This window comes from Rhyacophila brunnea, unplaced genomic scaffold, assembly GCF_057557595.1.
Source record: "Rhyacophila brunnea isolate RB1 unplaced genomic scaffold, BYU_Rbru_1.0 scaffold_7, whole genome shotgun sequence".
Lineage (NCBI taxonomy): Eukaryota > Metazoa > Arthropoda > Insecta > Trichoptera > Rhyacophilidae > Rhyacophila > Rhyacophila brunnea.
This window is the reverse complement of record NW_028233339.1, coordinates 12,158,140-12,178,805: the sequence shown is the minus strand read 5'-3', so window position 1 is coordinate 12,178,805 and position 20,666 is coordinate 12,158,140. Positions and strand designations below refer to the sequence as shown.

Sequence of the window (20,666 nt, the reverse complement as noted above, 5' to 3'; positions counted from 1 at the left end):
GCCTGTTGAAATAAAACGGTAGATACCTATTGAAGAATGCAAATGACGTCCATATTCCTATAAATATTGTATGATTAGACAGTCAAGTGGTGATTAATAATTTAATTGAGGTAGCTAATTAACATACAGTGACATAGCTAGATATATTGGGCCCCTATACGAAAATCATGCAAGCCTCTCTTCAGTATTTTAATCTTTATTTTTTTTTAAACTAAGTAAGTACATTTTTATGAATAATAGTAAAGGTAAAATAGGTACTTACTTACAATTTTAAAAACCATAAAAACTATCGCAATGAGATTTAAGGTCCCTTGTTCTGCCGGGATGCGTCTTGCCAAACTTATCAGAAAGTTAGGCAGAGCCAATTTTCGCACCTACATTGATGTAGCCTTTGTCGACTTCATTTCTACTCCAAACCCTAGATACTTATTGGAAATCAGTACGCCATCAAATAATATTTTACATTATTTAAAAACTGATATTTAAGTTCATATTATGTGACTAAATAGAGTCCAACATATTTTTTATGACGAATGGTAGCGTGGATAACGTGGAAAATAATAACAATAAGTAGGTATGTATATTATCTTACAATGAGAATAATGTCAATGTTTTGGTTATATTTATTTATTTTTAAATACACCGAAACAGGTCTAATCTAAGGATTATTCTAATAATATATTTTTTTAAATATCGTAATAGTCATGTACATATAGTCGTAGAACGGTTCGTCCCATTTGAAAAAATAAAAATAGCGGGTAGTGCAATGTGTTCAAAATTATCGATTCTTAGGATCCTCCTTGGTTTAAATTATTTTGTTTAGTAGCATTTTTGTATAGAATCACTCAGATTGCTTTCTTTACCATATTATATGCATATGACATTAGTTTTAGTATTATGGTTATTACAGACACAGTGTAGGTTGCACATATAGGTAGGTGAATAAATGAAATAACGATAACCACTAACCACACTAAGTACACATTTATTAAAAAAAAGAAACAGGTCAAGTGTTCAAACTGCTCATGATCATCAAAATGATCACAGTTTTTACAAACACTACTTACACATTTGCACAATGATATAGGTACATGTCAAAGCCGATTTCTTATAACTATGTAGTTATAAGAAATCACGTGATAGTGTACGGCAGTAAGAATTACATTTGCATAGTTTTACTAAACAATTTGGTAGAGGTTCATTTTTTTTTAACTTGACTATGAGTTGCGAGAAAATAATTTGTATCCAAGACAAATGACGAATGAACCTCTACCAAATTATTTAGTTAAACCATGCAAATATAATTCTAACTGCCGTACATTATTATGTAGTTATAAGAAATCGGCTTTGACGCGTATATCATTGTGCAAATGTGTAAGTAGTGTTTGTAAAAACTGTGATCATGATACTTAAAGCAGTTTGAACACTTGACTTGTTTCTTTTTTTTAATAAATGTGTACTTAGTGTGGTTAGTGGTTATCGTTATTCCACTTATTCACCTACCTATATGTGCAACCTACACTGTTTTTGTATTAACCATAATACTAAAACTAATGTCATATGCATATAATATGGTAAAGAAAGCAATCTGGGTGATTCTATAAAAAAATGCTACTAAACAAAATAATTTAAGCCAAGGAGGATCCTAAGAATCGATAATTTTTAACACATTGCACTACCCGCTATTTTTATTTTTTCAAATGGGATGAACCGTTCTACGACCATGCCGATGGCATGGTACAATTATTGCCTTTTCAATCAATCCTTGATTCGGTCTTGGTTTTATTGAAGAACTCAGAACCATTTTTGGTGGGTTATAAGAAAAAAAATTAAAACCTCAATAAAAAAAAAATACCACTAATTTCGCCTGGCAACATCACCTCACATCGACATTATATATCTTGGTGACCCCTAGAACCTATTCCAATTGTCAGAATGCGTTACGCATATTATGTATACGAAAAGTCTATGGGATCCTGCACTAGTAGGTATGTTTATATGACAACCATCATAGTTCAATTATTTTGTAAAAATGAAAATGTATATTATTATACCACTCTCCAAGGACAATTGGATTTTCGATGCAGGGTAGTTACATTAGGAATGTTCAAAAAGTAACAGTACTTTTTTGTTACCGATAGATATTTCAATACTCTGATATATCGGTCTATCGATATGAACGTGTAACGTTCGCGCCAAAGGTTTATTACCTAAATTGCGATGTGCTGATTTCCGACAAGCAGGCTTTGGAGTATAGCGCAATATCCAGACTATATAATTATGGTTATAGTGTAGTTATGCAGTCTGTATGGGAGACGTTGAAATGCGATCCCCAAAACTACATCGACGTATGCGCGAAAATTGCTATGCATTGTTTTATTACAAAGTAGGGTTTGGCATGGCACGGCCGGGACCCAAAGCTTTGCATACTTGTGTGATGAAATAGGTACGCCACTGGTTTTTTTCAGTTATTACAGTAACTGACAGTTTATAGTTAGGTACAATCATTTATTCCGCAAGTATACTGTGCTGATGCAAACGCGAACTTCTTGATAATATCATTGAAAATTTAATCGAAAATTTTTAACCTCGATATAAAAAAAAAACGAATTAGCTAATTATTCTTATATATAATACATAAACGGGAGTCTGATATTTTTTAGCGAGGGGGGGGGGTAGTAGTAAATTTAAAATAATGGGTTTTCAAAAACCTTTTTTTTTGTTGTCGGAAATAATAATACTGTTTTCCTGTCCTTACCTTATTGCAATCACATTGCTCCTATATCCACGCTGCTGGATATGTCCCAAAAATATATGTAATGTAGTTTTCAGGCGCCCACCTTTCCACAGACCGCGCTGCACAGATCAGTAAGTATCTCTTTTCTGAATTTGAGCCTTCGTGAGGTAAATACAACATACCTACATACATAGATATCCAGTGTACATCTCCCACATTTAGATTCCAACATATAAATTATTGTAGGTACAGATTTTTTACTATGGTTGATTTTTCGTAGGTTTTTAGTACCTGTTAGTTTCCCAAATGTATACTTCGACATAGTACTTTTCAATGTATAAGTATTGTATTAAATTTAATATTAAATTTATAGGAGTGCTTCAGGGACCCATCAGAAATCGTTAAATTTAATGTTTAAATCCACAAGTGGAATAGCTGTAAAAAATCATTCATGGACTGTAATTTTACAACGTTTTATTAGCTCGTATTCTTGTTTGTCCGGTAGTTGTTTGTCTAGTACAAATATTGCAATCAATTATTAACTATATTTCCGACTAGCTAGACATTTGAAACTTTTAGAATATATCAGAACACGATGCCAATGCATTCTTTTAATACTTTTAGCCATCTTTAATCCGAATTGAATACATTTTCAATTAATTCTGTTTTGTATGGAAAGTTATTTCAGAAAAATCCGTAAAAAGTAAAAGACTATTATTGGTTGCTAAGGGGGTGGTCCTAGCAATTAAATTATTAATATATACGTGCGTTACTATGGAAATCAAAATGAAATGCCAAAATGACATTTCAGTATTCTATATTTGTTTGTTTGTTTGTTTTTTATTTACTTCATATCAAGTACAAGTTAGAGCATATTGAGCATAATAATTCAACAGAAAATTTAAAAACGTTGTATATAAAAAGTTCTTTTTATCTTGTAATTATTTACTAGTAACATCCATTGTCTGAATTACGATATACTACCTCTGGACTATTTATGTTGGATCTCCGCAGCCTAATTCTCCCCTCTCCACTGGTATATTGTCGTGTTGAAAGAGGAACTTTTAACGAATTAGAATAATGATATATCTATAATTTATTTATTATACAAAATGAAATATCTTTTCTTAATGTCATGATAAATATTTATACAGAGTGGAAGTGTGAAAGCAGTGTAATCCGATATGTTCTTAAATAATATCAATGACCTTTAACAGAACTGGCCACGCCACTCTAAGCTTTCGACTAGCGAGAGATAGAGAGTCGTGCGGAGTCATGAATAAAATGTAGAGCACCGGCATGGTGACCATCGTGCTTCACAAATATAATCAAGTTTTAATAAAAATAACAAATTAAGTTGTAATTTTATAAAAAAAAAATTGATGTCACACCACTGACTGCCTTATCTGGATATTTGTATATACCAGTATAACGTTTAGATATAAAATTTCGGTGAAGTTTTACTCAAGATGATTTTCGGGATATATCGTCACCTCAATACCACAACTAGATAACTCTGATTTGGTCATTGTTGGGAAAACGAAATTTAAAATTTACTTGATTAACATAAATATAGACTATAATTATGATTTAAAATAAAAATGGAAAATTGTGCCTTGTCTTTGTGAACAATTAAATAATGTTCAATTGAATGAAAAAATATTGTAGATATTTTATTTTATTTATTCAATGCATTTATGGTTTAAAATTTATCTAATATTTTCAAACACAAAATTAATACAGTTCCCATTAACTTCTGACTTACTTAGTTTCATCATTTCGTAGAGAAGGAAATCTAGAATCATATTCAATAGCTATCTCAAAAACAGTGAAAATCAAGTTATCTAGTTGTAGTGTTGAGGTGACGATAATATATTGTAGGTGTATACTTTTAGCGATTGAGTCGTGTATATTGAATGAAATTAATTATTTTTTTGACATTGTAGAAAGTAATTATTATAGATAAAAAAATCTTAGATATTATATTGCGGAACTCATTGTCGGTTTCCCTTCGATTAATCCCAGAACTGAAGATGCTTAAATACCGGGATTAGCTTCTGGGTATATGATGTTCACTAATTTAATTATGTGAACTAGTGTTTGTACATAATTGCCAAACTAGTGTAACCCAGAAAAATGGCTAGACTCAATAAATCAATTTTAAAATTGAGATTTTTCTTATACAAAGGTAAATCAATACATTAATTTATATCTACTCTTTCATATGTTAGAAGTCGGTTATTATTTTTTTAACTGTGGATAGACACGATTATGAAAAAAACAACAAACCCGATTTTTGTCAGTTAAGTTATTTCATTTTTATTTTAAGTCGATACTTACTTAAGACTTTATACCTCAGTAGAGGTTGGATAAATAATTAGAACAGGTGAATCTCGAATCTCGAGAAATATAGAAATTTCGACAACACTCATTTCACAAGAATTTTAGAAATTTTCACTGTAAAAAATAACAAAGGGAATTTGAAACGGAAAAACGAATGCCGCTGTATTTTATCTGAAATGGAAAGGAACTATTTTCTATTCCCCGAAAAAGAAAACAAGTAATTGATGTTGAACTGGAACGAAATATAATAGTTATTCGCCAGTAAAATAACGGCATGGAAAGTTAAAAAGAAGCAAAAATTTGAGCAGGATGAGTTAACATAATAAATAAAGATATTTCCGGAGAAAAAATCTTCAATTTGGGGGATTCTCGAATCTCGAGAAACGAAAGAACTCAAGAAATCACAAGCTCTAGTAAGGGAGTGTGAAAAGAGTACATAAACTCACAAAAATAATAGATTGGTGTTTGACATTTCTTTTTCGGTTTCCTTTATTTAAACGTCGTGTATCTTAATAATTACCTTTTGTTGGTTTAACTATTGTTTTTTTACCGGTGTCATTAATGGTACCTATGTGGAATTATTGATTTTTTCGAACACGACGTGTCCTTGACTGTTGGTTGCGAGTTGCGAAGCACACTTTGAAAACCACTGGTTTATATGATGTATGTTTACATGGAAAATGAGTGAAATGATTTTATCCTCCAAACATTAGCCCATCCGGGATCAATTTCATTGCGTGTATTAAGTATTTTACTGACTGCTTATAAAATGATTACGTACCCATAAGTCCGTGTTATCTTTACGTGACTTATAAAATTCATTTTATGTTATACCAATTATTTATAGTCACTCTACTACATACCTACTTTACGCACTATGAATGCTGGCTAATGAACCCACTCACTTAGGTACATGAATATCATATTTAAGAGTATATTTACAAAGTGCACTGTGCAGTTCATTTGCGCAATTGAAGAGACGCTCGCGAGACAACGCTTGTGGTTAAAATTGAATTTTTATCGAGTTTAGAAGATTAGGGTTTATTTTTCAGTAATCATGCATTTAGGAGCAACTATCCCGAATTTCAATGCGGAAACAACCGTTGGACCAATCGATTTTTACTCATGGATCGGGAAATCGTGAGTGATTGCTATCTGCCTAATAATATTATTGTGCAATTGTCTATAATATTAATAATATTATGTATAACCCTTTCTTCATATTTTTTTTATTGCGAATATCTAATATTTAGGTGATGTGGGATTGATTTTAATTGGTTATTAGTGTTATTACTTATTGTTTTCCATTTATCAATAAACTAATATTTTTTACTCAGTGGCGGGCTTAATGATTTAGCTTAGGGACTGCCACAACAAAAATGAGATAAATTTTAATTATCGACGTATCTACTTAATAAAATATCAATATATATCTTTCCTAGAATCATATCTTTTAACAAAAAAATAATTATTATTGAAGATGACACATGTTGGTGGTTTATTTTTTGTATTTGTTTCATGCAATTTTAATGTGTGCGTAATATGTATTTTATACTTTAATTTGTGAGAGATAGGTAAACATTTTTTGATGAAGTTTCGAAACCCTCAAATTGTCGCTGTATCTACTACAAGATACTACCATTGAGTTAGTAACTAATGAATCCTTAAAAATAATATCCATTGTCATTTGATAGCGATCAGAAATTATAACTATGCCACTGCTCCAATCCCTTAATTCTATTTTCAATTCCAAATTTAAATCTCAAATTAAAATTACACTTCACCACCCATTTATGAGTTTGAGTTAATCTAATTTGATGATCGTTGGTGACTTGGTATTTTCATATTATGACGTGATGTTAGATTTACGAAAGAATAGAATTCCAGGTAGAAAAAACTCTAGCTAATTTATAAGATAGGACAATGCCTACTGAAGGGTGATCAAAAGTACAAACATTTGTGATTACTGATAGTGATTGAAAGAAGTGCCTTTTCCAATAATCAACAAGTGTGTAAACTAATCAAATTTATTATTAATTGAAATAAAATGCAATTTTGTAGTAGGTACTATTCCACTTGTATTAAACTAAACCGGTTTCGTCATTTATAAATATTGCGTTTTATTCAAATTAATAATAAAAAGCGTTTCCACCATAATTTGACAGTTAACACCATAAACGTGATCACATTTACTTATTTTATTAAATATCCCAGTAAGTGGAGAGATAAAAATATCACTACCTAGAAAGGTACCCACAGTTACTTAAGGTCAGAAACTAATTAAGTATGTGAGGTAAAAATAATTTATAAAAATATTATGTATAATAAAATGTTAAATATATCTTATACTTATACATAAATACGTTTTTTTTTGTCAAAAGTTAAATGTGTATTCTCAAATTTTATGCAGAGTTTTGGTACAGTTATGAGAGGTTGATTAATAATAATTTGTTGAGGTGTCACTGAATTAAATAAATAAAAAAATATAGTTGTACAAAATGTCTTTTATTCAATTATAAAACTTTTATAAAGTACATGAAACACGATTGTACGATATTATATCTATATAATAAATAAACCTACTTGGTACAATATTATCTCTCATAATAATCTAAATTTAAATAAATAAATACTTAAAAATAATTAACAGTTTATATTATGATAAATACATAATAATTAATTAAATTAATATCACAAGATTTTTATAAATTAAAAAAAATCTTTATAAAACTATAATAATTATACAGTTAGGTAGGTACCTAATGATAAAACTGTTTTTACTATATCAGAAAACAACATTTATAATTTGTTATTTAAATACCTAGTAATTTATCTACTTAACGTTTAATTTTGTCATATTTATTTATGATATTATAATTCTAAAATATTAAATAAATAGTACCTACGTGTTAATTCGAATACCACGTATTGAAAATTATTACTTTACTCCTTATTAATACTTTTTTTCAGATACTTATTGAATACCGAATAGTTACCTATAATATTATTATGTATAATTGATAACAACTTCAGTGAAACTTAACTTAAAAGTTTACTTTTCAATGATAATTATATTGCTACATTTTTAAATGTATAATAATATTTATGTATCGGGCGTGTAAAAGATCGTTGAATACTTCTGTAGTAAGATGGCAATACCCAATATGTCCGTTTTTTTGGCAAATTGAGTTATGTATACCACCAGACTCGTCTAGGTGAGATCTACAAGCTGTCAAAATATAGTATGTCTAGGTCTTATATGTTCGGAGAAATAAGCTGTGTCAATATGTGATTTGTCCATTATTTGAATTTCTTAAGATGGAAAACTATGATATGTCATGACGTGACTTATTTTGGCTTCCTACATTTTTACACTTTTATCCCAGATTTTCAGCATTTTTTCTAAAGATACCTTAATTTAAAAAATATCCCCCTGTAAACAACTATTTTATACACATTTAACAATAAAGTAAGACTTTTAAAATTAAAACTCTGATTTTTCCGAGCCCGTCAAAGTTTAAAATTGCTATCCTGAACAATTCAGAAAAAGGGATATAGGTATTGGGGATTGCCACCTTACTACAGACTTTATCTTTCAAATACACATTGCTGGGAGGACGTACTGACATTAGACTTCAGCGCATCTATTCTATACACAAGGCTGCTATCGGCTACTATCGAGGGTAGTTTATCATATTTATCTATTGAGGTATTATAATTGTTACGATAAGTTAGTTGTAATTGTTACAAAAAGTTCTATGTTTTAACAGCACCTCTCTTGGCTGTGCTATTTTTTTAGAGCGAGAGAGATAGTTTTGACAGTTTAGAAGGCTAACTTATTGTAACAATTGTGATACCTCAATACATAAATATGATAAACTACCCTCCATAGTTGGCGATAGCGACCGATAGCAACCTTGCGTATAGAATAGATGCGCAGGAGCAATTTACTACTACTATGCTTACCAAACTTATATAATATAGATACATTGGACAATTGATCGCGTGCGTTATTGATGAAAAATAATAATCACTTTGACAATACAAAAATAAATAGTAGAGTATGTCTTCTATAAGCAGGCGTGCGGTTCCCCCCCCCCCCCGCTTCAGCATGCATGCAACAGTCGAACGCGATAGTACAATGCTCTCCATCCGCTAACGACGTGACGTGAACGACAGCTTATGGAATACAGACTGTAGTTGTGTATTTACCACTTAGTTTCACCATAAATCGCGTGTAATAGTACGGATTAGGGCATTTCCTTTATTTTAATAATTCGAGCGTATAGCCAATTAAATAAGTTATATGTACAAGCTGATTTTTCTTTATCAATTCCTGGATAATTCAGGGACCATGAAGGAAACAAAGAATGGTAAAAAACCTGTAATTAAATTTTTACCATTTCTTTCATCGGTGATCGATGTCGATTCTCCGAGAATTCATACAACGGAGAATTCTATGAATATTCAATGCTAAACATCATATTATGAATATAATATTCTTATTTATCGCAGTTGTTCAATGGAATCATTCAATGGTATCATCAGGGCTCGAAATGGATCGGAACGCACCGGAGCGCTGTTCCGGTTCGTGAACTTTGTAAAGTTATCGCTCCGTCTCACCGACAAAATAATTTGACCGTCTGAGCTAGATATGCCATAGATATAACAAACAATCTATCACACTTATGTTTAGAAAATACACATAAAATTTGATAACCTTGTTAATATCCTAAGAAAAATTTCGAGCGCTCCGGTTCGTAAACTTTTCCATTTCGAGCGCTGTGTATCGTCGAATATCGTTTATGGAATGAAAACATTAAAATTATTGTTAAAGTTGTGCTATTTCAGTTACTGTGTTAAGTTTGACTTCTTTCGTTTTTGTCAACTCTTCGGCAGGAACTTCCTTCATGTAAGATAAAAATGTTGCCCATCCAAGGCTGCAGACACTAGCGAAGATGATTCGATTTCTTTCTGGGATGACACAAAAATTTACAGTTTGTGCGACAGGCCAGAAGAAACATCCAATCTAGAAAAAAAACACATCTTTATCAATATCTTACGGTGTTTATTTCAATGCGGCGACTTCGTCTGATTTAATCAAATAGGAATAAGGTGTCTCAAATGTCTACTTTTCGCAAAAACTAAAATTTTTGTTCCTCTAAAGTCGACCAGTATATTTAAAAATGGGATAGTTATATTAGGTACCTTTCTCATCTAAGCCTGAAAAATCTTCAGGACAGGAAAGTTTCAGGAAACATATATTATATTATGTCATTGTAATGCTCTATATTTTGTCATCAACATTAACATAAAATAATATTATCTATAGATTTTCTTTCTAAAACTGAAAATAAAGGTATATTTCATTTCATAAAATATTTGTGGCTACATCACTTTTTTTTTAAACTATTCTTTTATTACCACACCAGGGCTCGAAATGGGCAGGAGCGCACCGGAGCGCCGTTCCAGTTCGTGAAATCGGTAAAATTATCGCTCCGTCTCGTGGAAAAAATAATTTGATCACCAGATAGTGACACGAACAGAAACGCCGACCTTCAGTTAGTGTTTGTGGCAGAGTATGGTTTAACGACATAACTATACAAATCTAGCCTTGTAGTCAATTCTACTTCTCAATAGCCGTGCGACAACCTCACGACAAGGTACAAACAGGATATATAAGTCCCATAGTTCTAAACTATGGAAGGAGCAGGAAAGAAATGGTCGAAAGAGACCATGAACAGGTAACCAGTAGCGTAATCGTTTAGTAATAGAAAGTAAATGTATACTGTTAACCTTTTCTTTTGTAAATGTAATAAAAATTTTACGTAAAAATTTTCGCCTCAGAAAATCGAGACTGCTCAAGTGTAATTGGAACACTGTGATCACAGGCCTCGAAATGTCACGTCGTGAAATTTCAACGCGATCTATTTTGAATATAAATTTCCGGGTAATCTCCATTAAACTTAGAAAATAAGTTATGGGAAAGATTGTTTACGTAAAATTTGAAAAGTACATGCTTGAATAATTTTTATATGAGTAAGGGAAATGTATGAAAATTGGAAAAGAAAATTCAACATTTATAAATTTATGTACTGTGCAATTATGAGCGATGAATTTTAACACTAATTTTATTGAAACAAGATAGAAGCGAACTATCATTATAAAAATACTGTAAACGCGTACCTATATTTATAGACGCGTAATTATAACTATAGATTTTGTTAATACTATAACTCGCTAACTATAATAAATGTTATAAAAGTAACAATTGGAAAAACTTGAGATTCTGGTATAGATGGGTTTCTACCCATAAACAATAATACATCTTAGTCGCATCCTAGGTAAATAAAGGAATCAAATATCGCAACTAAAAACACAAATTAACACGCAACCTTGAACTTTAAAGAAAATCTATTTCAATCAAATACGCGGCCCAGCTGTGTTGACTTGCGAGATAAAAATAGATTAAAGGTTGCATTCAAATTACTATGTAAAAGTTACCATGAAAGATTAAATAGGTTAGTAACTGCTCATAATTAACATCTTGTTAAGATCAAACATATATATACTTAAGTAGAAATGTTAAGTGTAATATAATAGTATTTTCACGTAATAATATTCGTCCGAAAGGTAAATATCGAATGAGAAAGTTTCTGCGGGACCAAATAGTTTTATTAAAACTTAGTAAAATTCTATTGGCCTAAAAAGGCCAAGAGTGGTGGAAAGGACCAGGACGTGGGTGTCACCCTTTCGTTCTGACGTTTTAAATTTAAAGACTGCCATCCCCTTATCTAGTACACGAATACCTATTCCGATACCTCATTGGAAAGCTAAAAACTTTCCCCTTCGTTTGAACACGAAAAATTATATAAAATCAACTATTTTGCTTACGTCATCGTAACTACGCATTTGAGAAACTTGTTCTAGAGGGTGTTTAAAACACCCCTATTGAGATTTAATTTTGCGGAAATAAAGTAGAGTAAATTTAACCCGACTAAAGTAGAAGATATCTCTATTAGAAAGTTGTCAGGAACGGGAGATATACGTAAATTTATCTCGTGAGAGAAAGATATAGATCTGCTATCCTTTACGGACTGTTTCTTATTAAAACTTCATCCTGAGGGTATAAAAGGTGACACTTTTTCCCGAATATTCATTAGTTTTCTACACTTCTCACCAGCGATCTCCTACAAAGCAGCAGTCCTTCCGCGGATACGAGACATGGTTCTCAGTAGCATTCGTGAAATTTACATACAATAAGTCCCCATCGGCGGGCAAAAAGTAACGCGAATACCACGTATCTGCCGGTAGTGACGTGTCGCGGAGTAATTTCTTTTTCATTACGCATCATACGAGGTGACGTAATCGGAATAAGTTACGTGATCGGATTTGTTTTATAAAAACAAATTAATAAACTCAGTTTGTAATAATAAATTTTACAAATCATTTCGGAATTATAAAATAAATTTTTGAAACTTTATTAAGTAAACATAATTATAAAAACAAATTTTAGTAAATAAATTTGTAAACATTAACAAACCTTTTGTAAACAAGTTAGTAAGCACAAATAAATATTTGTAAACATGCTGTGAACATAAATAAATTTTATAAACAACAATAAAATAAATTCTATTCTTTTTATAAACCCAATACTATGTGACTAAAGAATAATTTATATTTTTTTTTTTACGGGAAAATATTTCATGAAATAAAAATATCCAAAGAATATCTGCGTATACATTCCCCGAGTTAGGTGTGACTTTTTGGAAACTTGTGAAAGATTTCACAGAGATTCTATAGTGAACAAATAAATAGTTTACTGACACTTTAATGAGATTTAATTACGGGAACAATGACAGTTAACTTTATTGTGAAACCGTGAACTCTAGAACCTGAATAAATTCGGTACCACACCAGCTGAGAGTTTTATTTGGGAATTCAAAAGTTGTATTACTACAAGGGAGATCCACCCTCCTAGTTCATCCCTAGTCTCCTTAGTGACAGCCCGGTAGCATTATTGAGCTAGCCGTGAGCCGGGTCATGTCAATAGGACAAAAATAGAAAATCTAACACACTTATTTTACCCTTAAAATTTGATAACTATGGAAATATCTTCTGAAAACTGTCGAGCGCTCCGGTTCGTAAACTTTTCCATTTCGAGCGCTGTACCACACGCGGTTTCTATGTAATATATTTAATTTAATATTATGTAGTAACGTTATATTCAGTAAAACGTTCAATTTTATTGTAGGAAACAATTGACTAGCATTTTTAATAAACATGCAAGATTTTATGATATTTATATGCCATGCCATAATAATGAACAATAATAACTTTCATACAAAGTTTACCGATTGTTTAGGGCGTTTAGGCTTTGATCCCTATCGTGCCCCAATATCTTCATTTTAAATCTTCATACATAGACTTTATGTATAGGTACTGTACTCGGACCAGTCAGTCAAAAATAATATACGTATTTATTTAGATAGAATTAGATATTCCAATTTGGAGTAATATTTTCAACTCGAATAGAAAATAATATGTTTGGATGGAATACAAAGGAATAAAAATATGATATATTGCGATATTTTTTCAGTTTTGAACTGACTCACATGTTTCAATGACAAAAGAAATATTTAATCAATTTGCCAAATATAAACGTGCAGTAGTCGGTCACCACAATACCAATTATTTTTTGCTTTTCTTGAGCTACTATTATGTCCTAACGACTTTTGCTACATTTGACCCGAATTGCTATGTGTTATGTACTCGATTATTGGATGGCAATACATTTTGACATAACCGGTGTGTAGAAAAATAAGAGTAGGTGATTATTTAAAAAAAATATATATAATAGTAACATTTACATAATTATAATGTCTCAGTATTAAACGACATTGCAATACTGTGACAGATTTATCTATAACGTATGAGAAAAACATATGTAGGTCTGTAGGAGAGGGCGAGACAGAGAGAAGACGTATTAAATGGTGAAGAAACTTGAAAGAAAAGATACACGCAGACGCAAATTTATTCTAAATTTGAAAAATTAACTAACACGAAAATAAAGGAACCGCTTATTTTAATCGAGTCGTGAAAGAAATACTTTCATAATAGTTTGACAGATACAGTGCAGTACTGGCATAAAGAAAAGTATTTAACGACATTACAATTAATTTGTGACAGATTGATGGAAAGTTAAGCCAGTAATAAAGTCTAAATGTGATTTTAATCAAAATAATTTATATTGCAGAATTAACCGCATACAAGAATGTTGACAGGTGGCACTACCTCCTGGTAGATTTTTCTAGTATGTACATAATAAATATCTTATTTCATTCTTATTATATTAGTTAGGTAACAAACACGGATTTAGTGATCACGTAATCCTGAGATTGAAAAATTTATCCGGGATTTAAATCTATAAAATCCTTCCGCAGTACCTATGGTATCGATTTATATAAACTCAACGCCATAAAATAAATTTAGAATAAATATTATATTTCAATAATGGTGACATACCTTATACGTCGGCCAAAACTTGGCTTTGAGTTCATCTTTACTTTCTTGGATGGTTTTTTGCTTTAGTAAACTCATTCCGAAAAAGAAACTTCCTACGGCCACTGGATTAAAAGTAACCTGTTCAACGAGAGCCTGAAAAACAAATTAGAAATTAACATTAATATTAATATTATTCTATATTTTGGTGTGTTAATGCACAGATATTTTATGTCCAGTTAATTATTGAGATATTATCCACAAAACGCCCGCCTAGGAAATTTATCTATTTCATTCAAATATAAAACATGTCCCTTTTGCGTTCCATTTTCAAACTATTCGAATGTTTTAAATTCGAATAATTAATAGAAACAGTGCACATAATAATATTATCTGTATCTTATCTGAAGAATGGGATGGGGGAGCCACTGTCGAAAACTACCCAATCAAGACTCGTAACTGGACGCAATCTGATATTCGAATAAAATTTTCAAAATGGCGTCCTATGGTAGTTCGTAGTTCCATTTTTGGCCATTCTACAGATACGTTTGTAGGTCTGTACAATAATATGCAGATGACAAAATTCTTGTTGTCATACATTACGAGTAAAAAAGTATTTCCAAATAGGATTTTCGAGAAATTATTGTCTATTAAAATGCTGAAATTTCCGGCTTCGGTTTTCAAACGATTTCACCTACCATTTTCTCAAAACATTCTAAATTGGATATTCAATATCTTTGCACCAATCCGTTAATTTGATATTGTCATAAACAGTACTGCCAAACTTTTTAGTGTTTTGCCTATTGGAAATAGTCATTTGAACGTAAAACTTACTTTCACTACTGCAGTCCGAATATCAGTTTTTGGCCAAATTCTCGACGCAAATCGTACCCACGTGTATACGGTTGTAGCTGTGAAGCAAGATCCATAGAGGGCGTATCTTCCACATTCAGCCCAGTCGTAAGTTCCTATAAACAAATATTACAATTATTATTATTTAATAATTATTCTTGATAATTTTGGTTGTAATACTAGTCATTATCATTTTTAGTTATACAATATAGTGCATATTTTTTGTTTTGCATGTTTTGAAGAAATATGACAGCAATATTATAGTCTCAGTTTAACATTATTGTTTTTTTATTCAATACCTACTGAATATACACATGATTTAAGAATCTTAGATTCTTTATTATATAATATATATATATATATATTTACGTTATAATTACAATATAGCCTTCAATTTGTAATCTATTTCTGTCTTAAAATTACCATTTAACTACGAGGAAGCCTGAATGGCCTCGTTGTACCACTTGTTTCGCACTGCATCACTCACAGCCTTTCGCAGGAGTGAGAAAAAGAGTTGTGAATCCCCGCGATTTAAACTGAGTCGTAATTTCCCCTTACCGTCGCACAGTGGGCTCTTTGTATAGTAAGACAACAGTTTGATGATGAGTATAATGAGTGCCCAAAACAAGACCAAAGTTTACCATTCTCATGACGAATGAGAATTTGAATATTTCTTTATGACGTCAGGTGTTGTTGTTTAATTTGTAACACCTCAGTCTCGTCAGCCAAATATTATAAAATGTTTATTCAAGCTGAAGAAAGTGTAGAAGATTACTTCATTTGTTCGACCATGTCCGATCCTAACAAGATCATATGGGCCTCCACAGAGTGGTTTGTATTTTGTTTTTATGAGAAATGGATGTCAGCCACTTGTTCAACCTATTAGGTCCATACTCTGACTCATACACAAATTGATAAACAATATGTGTACTTCTCAGACACATGCTTCGAACCTGGGGCCCACGACGTTATAGACCGACGCTTAAGCCGGGCGGCCATCGTGGGTGGGGGATTAGGTATTAGGGATTAGGACTTGTGTAGCCAACTATGAATTCCGCAACAAGTGCAGGGGTAGTGTTATCCATCCAATATCCAATTGAATGGTAACAAGTTAATACTTACTACGTTTGAATTTACCTTTAGTTGTTTTGTCCTACACCTATATGTTTAATATCAATCAATACGGTATAAACAGACTCGTATGAATAATAATGTCCAGCCCTGGATCACAGTCAATGTTAACTCTTGAGAAACTTCACAATTACAATTCATATCACAAGTTTTTGCTTCCATGAAGATAATATTATAATAATACTAGCTGACCCGGCAAACGTTGTTCTGCCATATAAATTATTTCTAGTGAATATTTTGGTTGTTAAATAAAAAAATAACGAATGTATCGTAAGTGTGTGGGGATGGGATCTATGACAGAAAGAGGAATAGAGCGCTGTAGACGATGACCGCCGATAAAAACAAAAAAACATCAACCATTCATTTTCTCAATTCAAAATGAGTAATGATGTTCATAATGAATGAATTACTTGTGACAGGATCTCGTTGTTTAATGTTTATGCAATATCCGTCTTGTCCCTTCTAGGAAATGAGCGGATATTGGAGAGCGTCCTATGAACGGTGTGTGTCAGCGATGAACTCCAGATTATTGTTTCTTCTTCGAATCACGATTTCTCGCGTCGATGTGCGGTCGCCAACCATGATTCCAGCAATGTCGTCAACAACAGTCGCATTGAATCCACGTACGTGCTCTCCAGCTAGTGTTTTATCAGGATTGATGACAATAGCGTGATTGTCACTTTGCAATTCGTACATGTGTGCTTTGAAGAATTTCAATAATTCATTGTGCTCATTCAACAGGCCGTCCAGTTCGCCGACGATGCGCCTGGCATTAGGCGAATTGAGGCTATTGTAGCCGCAACGTGCATCTTGATTGATTCCTCATCGCCGCGCCCATGAAGTAGATTTGTAAAAATGTATGTGGTTCATTTGGCATTGGCAGCAATGAGCCTACTTTGTGGTATACTACTTGGCCTTTGATTTTGAACGTAGAATGGAATTGTTGACCATTTGCCGCAGTATGGTGAACTATTTCTGTAGCTCCGGACGAAATCATTTGGAAGCATGAATTGAATGTGCGAATGGACTTCAGGAACAGGTTTGAATCTGGAACCGTGCCGATGAGCAAGCCGTTCAATGGTTCTGGTGGTATCTCAATTTCTGTTAGTTGCACTTTTCCTGATGCGCAACACATCCCGGCTAACTCATGTTTGAATTTGAGCGCATGACAATGGGGACATTCTTTGTCCATAGCACCAATCAGCACTTTCGGATGAGCGGAATATTCAATATCTGGCTCGTACTCGAATGCGAGACGAAGGAACGAAGCGGATGTAAATGTTCGATGTACTTGTTGGCGTTGTCGGTCATTTGCTCTGCATGTGTTAACTACGAACCGGCGCGCTTGGCTCCGTTCCAATTGTCGTTGTTGATTTCGTTCAGCTCGTGCCTCTTGTGATTGAGATGCACGCAATTGCGACATGCTTACACGCACGTTTTTGTTATCTTGTTGGATTTGTTCCTCTGTTCTTTCTGCTCTTCTATTTCGCATGTTTGTTGCTTTATTCGTTCGACGGCCCAAATGGCCCCCCTTGCGTCTTGCTGGCATTGTGCACTGTACACTGCTGGCATTGTACAGTGCACGCACATAAAAATAGATAAATTAAAATAAATCGTACAAAATTTTGCACGCACTGCGTTGTGATATGCCGAATGAAATATCAAAATGACCCGATGCTTCTCTTGAATTCTTCTCGGACGTAGCGCCATCTGTCATTCAACAACATAAATAATTTCGTTCTGTTTAAAATACGAACGACGGTTAAATTTGTTCATACAAAAATTATAAAATCGCGATTAAAAAATGGGAGGGTGGGGGTAGGAAGGTGAAAAATTGGGGTTATAGGTATTTTTTGATGCAAAATAATAAAAAAAATACAAAAAAAAAATTGTCAAAAAATAAAAAGAAAATTTTTCTGGATAGAGATACCCTAATCACCTAGTGGTATGAAATATACTTGTTGACTTATTCTCATACCTAACAAATATACATAAAAAATTCATAAAAATCGGTCGAGCCATTTCGGAGGAGTTCGACCACAAACATCGTGACACGAGATTTTTATATATATAGAGATGTGTACTCACCTAATCTTTTGCCTTCATAGGTTTGAGTTATCAGACTCGACGTTGGCCACAGAACACCATATGAGATCATTCCACGAACAACTGGATATTTGTTGGTAAACGCCACCACCCTCGATCCAAAGACTGCTAATTTAGACATTGCGAGTTTTGTATTTAAGATATCTGATAATAGAGACTGTTCCAATTTTGGTTGACCGACATCGACCTATGAATAAAAAAGAAAACAATTAAAATAACCGATAATTATAATTTTTTATTATTTATTCGATATGATGTTATTGAATATATCTACATTAGATTTGTCTTGAACAACACAATAATCATTTCATTGAATTTTTTAAACGTTATCTCTTGGTGGAAAGACATGACGACAGTTTGAAGAAACAAATGCAGTTCATTTATATGTAGTACTCTGTGTGTATAATAAAATAAAGATGTATACCATACACAATGGTAATAACAATAATTTTGTAATTAATTGCATACGATTTTAGTTTAATTACCCAAATAACGTATTATTTTCAATTGATATGATAGTAAGCTATATTTTTAATTCAAGGAATAATTCACAAGATTTGAAAGTGCAACATTATTTATTGTAGATACATAATAATAGCCGACAGCCAAAATTAATGCAATAATTAATTATGAAGCGATTCAAAAATGACTACTAAAACTACTAGTTAGTTTCATTGTAATTAGATAAGACACACATTGCTCAATTGGTTAAGCAAATTGGCACGAATCCAGCAGATGCGAGTTTGAGTTCTGTTGGGTTTTCCTAGTAAGTAGTTGTAAAAACCTGAGTTGTATTCAAATTATGTGTGATGTGGTATTTTTATATAAAAACATGTTTTTAAGTACCTACAGTACAACAATAGTAACACATTTCCTTTATTACAATGAATCGTTCAAAATATGCGGTGTATTGGTTACTTACTATGCACATTATTATTTAACGAACATATTGGTTTGCATGAAATCATTCATAGGAATTATGTATTTACTTTTTTTTTTAAAGAATTTTTATTACCTTATGCTTATATAATATTATATTTGTCTTGGTTTATCTGTAACGCATGAGAAAAACATATGTAGATCTATAGGAGAGGGCGAGAAAGGGAGAAGACGTATTAAATGGTGAAGAAACTTGAAAGAAAAGATACACGCAGACGCAAATTTATTCTAAATTTGAAAAATAAGCTAACACGAAAATAAAGGAATCGTTTATTTTAATCGAGTCGTGAAAGAAATACTCTCATAATAGTTTGACAGGTACAGCGCAGTACTGGGATATAGAGAAGTATTTAACGACATTACAATTAATTTGTGACAGATTGATGGAAAGTTAAGGCAGTAATAAAGTTTTAATGTGATTTTAAGCAAAATAATATCTGTTGCAGAACTAAGCCACATACAAGAATATTGACAGGTGGCACTGCCACCTGGTAATTTTTTCTAGTATCTACTTATTATGTACATAGTAAATTTCTTATTTTATTTTAATAATTATGTTAGTTACCAAACTAATTAAAAAATAAATTTACAATATGGAGTATGGACACGGAGACTGATATACGTAATTGAATTAAGATTTTTTCTGTATATACAGTGACGTCCTGTGGGGGTAGGCAGATTGAGCGTCGCTTGGCGGGCGGCAGTTACTCGAAGGGCGGCAAATCGAGGAGAATCATTGGGCATATAATATAGAAATCGGTACTTAAATTTAGTAATAACGGAAATATCTTTCCATTTAAAAAAAATCAGCTTACTGATTGGAACCAAAATTTATTAATTAACATAAAAGGTTTAACGGGGTTGTAATTTTTTTTGTCGGTTCGCGATATCTAGATTACTTCCATTGTCCTCGGACGCCATGTCCTTGATGACCAGCAATGACACGTGGAGATTTGAAAATTATAGGTAGGTACATACTTACCTAATTAATTTATTCAAATATTTTACTAGTCATCTTAACCTAGGTCTGAGACTGCGTATGGTACGTTGTTATGTG

The 20,666-nt window shown here is 32.2% G+C and overlaps 1 protein-coding gene across 1 annotated transcript; it reads right to left on the bottom strand.

Annotated features, from left to right (window-relative positions):
• Window positions 1–9,911: 9,911 nt before the first annotated feature.
• LOC147064496 (mpv17-like protein) lies at window positions 9,912–18,791 on the bottom strand. The gene is made up of 4 exons (XM_085957608.1): window positions 18,653–18,791; window positions 15,416–15,549; window positions 14,606–14,737; window positions 9,912–10,109 (listed from the first exon to the last, which is right to left on the bottom strand). The coding sequence occupies exons 1-4, from the start codon at window positions 18,789–18,791 to the stop codon at window positions 9,912–9,914; spliced, it is 603 nt and encodes a 200-aa protein (XP_085813734.1).
• Window positions 18,792–20,666: the final 1,875 nt, after the last annotated feature.